This window comes from Trachemys scripta, chromosome 8, assembly GCF_013100865.1.
Source record: "Trachemys scripta elegans isolate TJP31775 chromosome 8, CAS_Tse_1.0, whole genome shotgun sequence".
In the NCBI taxonomy this organism is placed as follows: Eukaryota; Metazoa; Chordata; order Testudines; family Emydidae; genus Trachemys; species Trachemys scripta.
The window spans coordinates 2816400-2825350 of record NC_048305.1 but is presented as its reverse complement, the minus strand read 5'-3'; the positions used below and the strand labels follow the sequence as shown (position 1 = coordinate 2825350).

The window sequence follows — 8951 nt, the reverse complement described above, 5'->3', positions numbered from 1 at the left end:
TAACCTTCACCCCACTGTTCCCCCGCCGCGCGCCCGCCGCCGCCGCCGACCCCGAGCGCCTCCAGCGCCTCCGCAGCCTCATGGTGCCCCGGGACCCCGAGCGCGAGGCGGCGGCCCGCGGCCGGGCCGGGCCCCGCCGGGCCCCGCGCAACGTCCTCACCAGGATGCCGCGTAAGGGGGGCTGGGGGGGGCTGGCAGTGGGGGGGAGGGGGAGCGGTGGGGTAAAGGTTATGGGGGGGCTGGCTGTAGGGGGAGGGGGAACGGGGGTGCTGGCTGAGGGGGAACAGTGGGGTGAAGGTTATGGGGGTGCTGGCAGTGGGGGATGTGGCAAGGGCGAGTAGTGGTGTGGGGGAAGGGCTATGGGGATGCTGGCTGTGGGGGGAGGGAAATGAGGGTAGGGGCTGTGGCAAGGGGGAACAGTGGGGTGGGGGAGGATGAAAAGTGGGGTAAGGGTTATGGGGGGCTGGCTGTGGGGGGAGGGGAGCAGTGGGTGGGGGAAGGGTTATTTGGGGGGCTGGCTCTGGAGAGATGGGGGAGCAGCGGGGTGGGGGAAAGGTATGGGGTTGCTGGCTGTGGAGGGGGGTGATGAGGAATTGGGAGGTGTTGGATGGGGTGGAGGGAAGGGGTCTGTGGGTATTGGCTGGGATAAGGGCTGTGGGGGTTGTAGCCTGGGAGTGCTGGGGTGATATTGGGTGGGGGGAGGTGGATATTGCCTGGGGGTGGCAGGACAGGGTGAGGAGTGGGGTGTGGAGAGAAGGGACTGTGGGGGGATACTGGGTGGAGGGATGAGGGGAAGGAGTATGCAGATAATGGCTGGGGGCATTGGATGGGGCAGGGTGTGATGGAGAGAGAATGGCTGGGGTGGGTAGTGAGATGTATATGGGAATGGAGGGATGGGGTGAGGAGAAGCTGTGAAGTGTTGGATGGGGTAGGGGGCTGTGGGGTGATACTGGCTGGGTGAGGGGCAGTTGGGGGGACAGTTGAGGGGGTTATGAGGTGTGAGGGGAAGGCGAGCTGGGGGGATACAGGCTAGGATGGGGAAGCAATGAGGAGGAGCTGTGGGGGATTGGATGGGTGAGAAGGGAAGGGGATCTGGGGGCCTACTGGCAGGGGTAGGGAAGTAGGTTGGAGAGGCAGGGAATTGGTTGGTGGGGCAAAGGAGCATGCTGGGGTACTGGAGAGCTTTGAGTATTGAGTGGAGCAGCAACTGGGGGAACTAGGTAGCGGAACTGACTAGGTAAGATTCAAATGTGGAGTTGGCTAGGAAGGGGGGGGTTGGTGAAGTTTGGGGGTGGGGAACTTGTGCGTGATTGGATGCTGTGGGGAAACTTGGACAAGTTGCTTGATGTGGACAACAGCATAATTCAAACACATTGCTCACTAAAAGAGGTCTCTGCACTGTCGTTACTTTCTCCCCTTTGATTTTAAGGTGACTAATTTGTGAAAAGCAGCTGCTGTGCCTTCGAAAAATACTACTTGTGTGTCAGGCATCCGATCTCATCCTGTGCAGCTAGTTGTTAAATTATAACCACAGTGTGTTTGTGACACACTGCTATATCTTGGTCAGTAACTGTACATTCCAGGGGCATAAATACAGTGCTGAGGTGTCTAGTGACATGATGATAGAACTGTAGATCAAAGATTCATGAACTATAATTATTATTGTTCAGAGTGTGTTAATATAAATTCACACACACAGTCAGGGGAACAGCATTGTAGTTTTGTGAGCAGTAAGATGCTCAGTTTGGACACCTGTACCAAAAACCAAATCACATGTCTGTCAAATGAAGTTTAAGTTCAGTTGTGTGCATTTAACTTATAAATTGTACATGTTAGACTAAAATAGTCACAATATTGGGGTCAGGTTTTACAAGAAGCTACATGATTGGGTACATTTCCTAGGTAGTATTGTTGTTAATAAATATGCAGAGTCTTGAGGTTTTAAGTTGTGCAGTTTCCCTCTGAATGTTAATGAAAATTGCATGGCAAATTCATAGCTACATCTTGACAGCTATAATTCACCATTGGTACAGCTTCACCGGTGGTAGTGTAGGTGACAGCTGTATGCAGACCACTGTGTTGTCATGGAGCTGCACCCCAGGTGAATTACTGGGCCAGTGTGTAGACAAACTGCATGTTGTGGCAGGTATGGTATGCAGTTTTCCCTGGCTCTGCTTCCTCGCTAATGGCTGTTCACGAAGGCTAAAACAAGTGCTGTTCTGCAGTTGAACAAACTCTCATTTGGGGCTGGAGTTTAGTCCTTTCCCTTCTACCTCAAGGAATGAAGTAAACCTTCGTTAGATAAATACTGTGCAGCATGGTCCACTCAAGTAACCCACTGTGAAATACACTGAGGGATGTATGATGCTAGGGAGAGTACTGCATTAGTGGTTGCTAGCCACTAAGTCTCAGCTGAACCAAGAAGCTCTCTGTAAGTTACACACTGATTCAACTTAGTTGGTCAAAGATCTTCTAGTGAGCCACTGTTTCAAAGTTTCCTTGTAAAGAGAAGCAGTACTCCCGTAAGATGGCTGCCTTCTTGGGACTTGCATCATTACACTTGTTTCTACATGGAACATGTACCCTGAGCATTCTAGGCAGGGATGGGGTTCTTGCCCTATGCCTTGTTCCTTGTAAACTCCTTTTATCTGAAAATTCAGATTAAGTGGGTGTTTTTCAGACATAGCAAAATTGTTTCCTGTCCTCACTATGGGCTAGTCTACACTGGCAATGTTAAAGCACTGCCGTGGCAGTGCTTTAACATGGCTTGTGTAGTCGTGGCACAGCGCTGAGGGAGAGCTCTCCCAGTGCGCTAAAAAACCCACCTCCACGAGGGACGTAGCTACCAGCGCTGGTGCACTGTCTACACTGGAGCTTGACAGCGCTGAAACTTACTGTGCTCAGGGAGGTGTTTTTTCACACCCCTCAGCAGAGAAAGTTGCAGCGGTGTAAAGTACCAGTATAGACAAGCCCATAGTCAGGCCGTTTTGACTGTCATATACCACAGTCTTTTTATCCCACTGTAAGTAGAGGTCTGCTCCACTGGGAATTACAGTTGGCTTAATGCAATACATTGTAACAATTCTGGATTTCCATTTTATTTGGTTATAAAATAGTATCCTCCAAGCAGGTTCTCTTGTACTACTAGAAAAAACGGAGCCCTCTGTATTTTGTTGTTTTTGTGTATAAAATATACACTTCACTGATGGTGTTTCATATCTGTTCTAGTTCATGAAGGCAGCCCTCTTGGCGAGCTACATCGTTGTGTCAGAGATGGTGTAAAAGTCAATGTCCACATCCGAACTTTCAAGGGGCTGCGAGGAGTCTGCACAGGGTTTTTGGTTGCGTTCGACAAATTCTGGAATATGGTAATTATTGTACTACTCCTTGACTTACAACCGCTGCACTGGAAACACCTAAACATCCACTGGGAGAGGGACTAAACTGGCAAACTTGGAGGAGGTGGGAGTGTAGTATTGTCAGTCATGAACCCATTTTGCCCTTGTACTGAATGCTAGGATGTATTTCACAGTTTCCAAAGTTTGTTACCAAACACAGGGCGCTAGAATATAAGGGACAGCAGAAATTTCTAAAGTCTTCTCTGCAGGATCTAGGCATGATGTGTTGGAAACTACTCCCGTCTTGCCTCAAAACAATTTTTCTTGCTCATTTTGCCCCCCCTGCCCCAGGATCATTTTCCTTACCTTGACCTTCTGAACCTCTCATTGTTTGTTTGTTTTTTTTTCCTTCAGGAGACTGATTTTCTTTCATTTGATGTCACTCCTTAAACTACTGTCTTTTCCACATGTTAAGTTCTTCTTCCACATATTCCATGGAGCTGGGGTAGTGCTTCATGCAGTCCCTCTGTCTCTCCTGAAGGCAAGAGTTCCCCAGTTCTCCCCTTGGAACTGTGTTTGTATCTTAGGTCAGCTGTAGGGCCTTAGCCATCTTCTCTGTCAGCTGGGCACTTTTCCTCAGTTAGTTCTCAGGGTCAAAGAGTTCAGCAAGCAGGCCTACTCCTGCTATGAGGGAAGAGGCAGCATATATGCTGGTCTGCTTCCTAAAGCTCATCTCAGTTGGCTGGGAGAAAAGGGAGCCTTGATTTGTCCATTCTGAAAGGCTCCTTGTTCCAGGTCCTTAAAGAAACAGTAATGGGATTTCCTCCCAAACACTACCTATTCCTGTGACCACTTCCTCTCTACCAAAATCTCTTACAACTTTGTTATATCAGACCTCTCAAAATCTCAAAGGGCCACACCAGGTGATGGAGAGTGAGCTGACCCCAAGGCCCCATTTCCTTAAAGGGGACAGACTACCATGTTTCAGTGCTACAAAAGCTGAGCAAGGCAAGATTGCCCCAAGATTTTGAGAGGGGAAATTGGATGGAGGGAAGGCAGCCATCAAAGGGTTTTGAGCCCTGAAGGTGGGAGAAGATTGGGAAAAATCAGTGTTCTCTTGGGATATAAAACAAAAGTGTGTGTGTGTGAGGACGATGGGGAGGATGTAGAAGTAATGTAGAAGAAGCTGCTGGGTGCTACAGGTCCTTTGTTTTTATACCTAAAGAAACACATTCCTATGTAGTGCTTGTTCCTAGACTGTCCTTGAGACCAGACACTTTTTCATGGCTTTATAAGGTATGATACAAAGCTGTTTTGAAGGTCACAGTGTTTAGAACTTTATCTTGAACTTTTCCCTTTGTCTTCTTCCAGGCCTTGACAGATGTAGATGAGACGTACAGAAAGCCTGTACTGGGCAAAGCGTTCTACAGTGAACCTCAGCTGACTCTTACCAGGGTAAATAGCTTTCTAATAGCTTAATAACTGACTTTCTATGCCTTATTTTTGTAGTAGTTAAAAAGGTAGCATTTGCCTCTGAAATTGTACAGGTCTGTCACATCTTAGGCGCATTTAACATATGCGATTTCAGCTTTACACGGTCAGCAAAACAAAAAAAAAAAAAGAAAAATAACAATTTAAATACTGTTTCTGTAGTGCGGGCGATTCCGCCCACCATTACACTCAATGTAATTTTGACGATAGGCGATTTTCGCTTTAGGCGCTGACTGCGGAACGTAACCCCAGCGTAAGATGAGACAGACCTGTAGTAACTTTTACAGATAACTCTAGAAGATTACTAGAGCTGAAAGAGCTCAGAGAGAAAACTCCCCCCCACACACACTTTTATAACAATTTGTTTATTTTGTGCATTTGACAGCATTGTGTCTACAGTCAGTTTCACTGTTCATTTGGTAGTCATTTGAATGTCAGTCTGTTGAATATCCCTCTCATGTCCTGCTCTGGAGCTCACATGCTTGCTGTTTTCCCAAGCACCACAAGAGGGCATTTACCAGTTACAGCAAAGCTGAAACTGAGGAGGCAGTAGACAGACACATGAACAGCGAGGAAGAGGATGAGGAGGGACAGGAGATGCATGTTTAATGTTGTTGCTTTGGGCCTGCTCAAAAGACTTTTTTTCTAAACCTCAGCAGAGGAGCCAAGAAATCCTTGAACAAATTTATTATAAGGAATTTGTTTTTAAATTGGGGGCATGCTATTTAAATCTGTTTGGATAGATTCCCCCTTCTCTCTCTCCTCCCCTCTTCCCCCCCCCCCTTTTTTTTTAAAAAACTATCAGTTAAATATTCAAGTTGCCAGTGTTCCTTTTAAGCCCATTCATATTGGGGGTTGGGGGGGTTTCCATTAAGAAACCCTGTGGTTGGACATGCCAAGCAATCCAGTGTTTGTTTCACATGTCAGCATAATAATTTCTTTTCCAACTTCAGCACCTTTACATTTTCAGAGTAATTAACTCTTTATTTATCAGTTCTGCTATCCTAGGCATTTCTATGAATAGTTACTATTGGTTTTGGCCGCTCACCTCCCAAAACGGCCCTCTTCTGGAGCTCCTTTAATGAGACAATGGGGCACCAAGGATCTGTTGTTCTCCCTGAACGAAGTCCTGACATATCGAGGCTCCACGTCACAGCTGTTTGTCTCCTGGCTGAGGCGGAGAGGATAGGGATTCTTTTAGAACTGATTGTTTTTGGGGTAGAGGGTGGTTTAGAGGTCATTGAACAACATGCTGACTCCTGTCTTCCCTGCCATCGTGTTGAGTACTGCCTCCACGGCAGTATCGCCCCTGCAAAACCAAACTCCCTATTAGTCATGAGATGCTAAAGGCACTCTTGCATAGTCAGTCTGACAGATCTGTATGCGTGAGACACCCATTCACCTTACTACTTGGTCTAACTCTGGCAAAAATCTAATATCGGTTGATGATAAAATTCTCCACCAATCTTGTGTCCTGGCTGCTGATTCTGGGCCAGGTGCTCAGTGCTTCATTTAGGAGGGGAGAATGAGACGCCTCTGCTCATGAATGTGATCGTTTACCTGAATGTTCCCTTGCAGCTGTTTGACAGACTCAAACTGCAGGAGTCCTTGATCAAGAAGGGAGCTGACTCGAGGACTGCAGCAGAGGAGCTAGCCCTGACAAATGAATCCAAGACGTTTGGACGGAAAGCTGGGTCAGGACGGGAGAGAGCAGAGGACGAGTGTGGGATGCAGAAATTTTTGAGTGGAGCTGAAGAAAAGAAGACAACGAATGACAACTTGCATCTGGCAGTCAGGAATAAGGCTGACCTGCCGAGCAGGACTGCCCAGACAGAGGGTACTAGTACAGGGGGTGCTAATGCAAAAGGCCAGCCACGGAAAAAACGGAGGCCCAAAGTGGATTATCAGCAGGTGTTTACACGTCATATAAACCAGATATTTATCCGAGGAGAGAATGTCTTGCTTGTTCATTTAGCACATTGACTTGGCCGAGCCTTAGTCAGTATATTTAACGCATAGCATGAATTGCAGCTACAGCTCTGTGCTACTTAGCATTGTTGTGAAGTACCGTGGTATCATAACTGGTTCCCTTCCTTCAGCCATAACAGGATAGGGGAAATTGCTGCATCTTGAGCCAGCCGCCAGATCAGCCTCGCTAGACCTCTTCCATTCAAGGGGTTGAAGGCAAATTCAGCAAGAGTTTGCTTCTGCAAGATGAGGAAATGAGAAGAATCCTCAAGGCAGGACAGGAGGCTTCTTAACAGGCTAAATTTAAGAGGGTTGAGGGGGTGACATCAGTGTGCTTCGTTATGGGACAAAATAGTCACCCCACATTTAAAGAGCATGCGACTCAGCATACAAGTCTAAAATCAGTGACCAATGCTAAATACTGTCTCATAATTGCAAGAGAAATTCGTTTCTAATGAAACCAACAACTTATGTAATAGTAGTAGTTAATTTAAAGTCTGGCAAAGAATAACTCTTGTATCTTAATTTGTAAGGGAATTAACAGCCTATGCAAAAGAGGGACAACTGCAATGGCGTTAACCATTCGTGTCCTGCTGTGGCAGGCACAGCTCTGTAAATGCACCCCAATCCTGAGCTGCAGCACCCTCTGTTGTCCAAGCCTGTCTTTTGAACAAAGACTGAATGTTGAGGTGGTCTGATGTATCTAAATAAGGAGGGGGGGGGGGGGAAACCCTCTTTGTCAGGATTTGAACTTGTGTCCATTGGCATAGCTTGTGCTTTTTCCCATTTGCCATGCTTTCTGCCTGCACCACCAGCCAGCAGTTAAAGTAGTCAATCCAATAACTTTCTTACTGGGAACTTCTACATGAAACACAAGAAATCATACTCCAGTCTTTTGTATTTATCAGCCATTTGCCACAGTCTCACATTGCACTGTTATACGATGTACTTTTCTTGTCAGATTTGAAAAATAGCTTGTACTTAGCACAGTTGTACTGTATCGAAGCGCCTTTGACGTTCCCTCTATTGAAAGGTGAGATGCTGCCTCTCCAGCAGTTCTGAGGGGAACACAAGTCTTAGTGATTCTTTCTGGATAGTATATCTTTATGAATGATGCTCCCTCTAATTCCAGTTGAATTGAATTTCAGAGGTGTACTTAATGTTTCTATGAAACATAAAAATTAGTGCTAAGCCCCAGCAAATCAGTGGTTTAATTTCAGTAGTGTTCCCCTCCTTGTATCTAAAAAAGAATAGCCTCAAACCACTGCAATGTATAAACTGTTCAACAGCTATTGGTAAATTCCTAGAGCCTAAGGCTGAAAGGGACCATTAGGTCATCTAGTCTGATCTCTTGGCATATGACACACGGATTGGGAGAGTGTCCTTTTCATTATTTACCAGTTACTGATTGAGTGATTTGGATCACTTGGTAAACTGGGTGCCAGCAAACAAGCATTTTAAGATGGCTAAGCGTAAATGTATACATCTAGGAACAAAGAATGTAGGTCATTCAGGATGAGGCGACTATCCTGGGAAGCAGTGACATTGAAAAAGATTCGGGGGTCATGACGGATAATCACCTGAACACGAGCTCCCAGTGTGACGCTGTGGCCAAAAGAGTAATGCAATCGTGGGATGCATAAATGGGTATCTTGAGTAGCAGAGATATTATTTTTACCTCTGTATTTGGCATTGGTGCGACTGCTGCTGGAATACTGTGTTTTCCAGGGCCAACAATTCAAGAAGGATGTTGATAAATTGGAGAGGGTTCAGAAAAGAGCCATGAGAATTATTAAAGATTAGAAAACCTGCCTTCTCCTGATAGATTCCAAGAGCTTGATCTCTTTAGCTTAACAAAGAGAAGGTTAAGAAGTGACTTGATTACAGTCTGAGTAACAAATATTTAATAATGGGCTCCTCAGTTTATTAGAGAAAGGTACAACATGATCCACTGGCTGGAAGTGGAAGCTAGACAAATTCAGATTGGAAATAAGGTGTAAATTTTTAAGTGAGTAATTAACCAGTGGAACAATGTATCAAGGTTTGTGGTGGATTCCCTATCATTAACCATTTTTAAAATCAAGAATAGCTGTCTTCTAGAGCAGATCTTTAGCCATTATTTTGGGGCAGTTCGCTGGCCTGCGTTCTACAGGA

General features: G+C 46.1%; 1 protein-coding gene across 1 annotated transcript in view; it reads left to right on the top strand.

Annotated features, from left to right (window-relative positions):
• LSM11 (LSM11, U7 small nuclear RNA associated) overlaps nucleotides 1-8740 on the top strand; it is a 9344-nt gene extending 604 nt beyond the window's left edge. Inside the window, exons 2-5 of the mRNA XM_034778857.1 lie at nucleotides 22-171; nucleotides 3229-3368; nucleotides 4710-4793; nucleotides 6408-8740. Of these exons, the coding sequence (XP_034634748.1) occupies nucleotides 22-171; nucleotides 3229-3368; nucleotides 4710-4793; nucleotides 6408-6812 (779 nt within the window). The 3' untranslated portion in view covers nucleotides 6813-8740. The remainder of the gene's footprint in view (nucleotides 1-21; nucleotides 172-3228; nucleotides 3369-4709; nucleotides 4794-6407) is intronic.
• The last annotated feature ends 211 nt before the right edge of the window (nucleotides 8741-8951 follow it).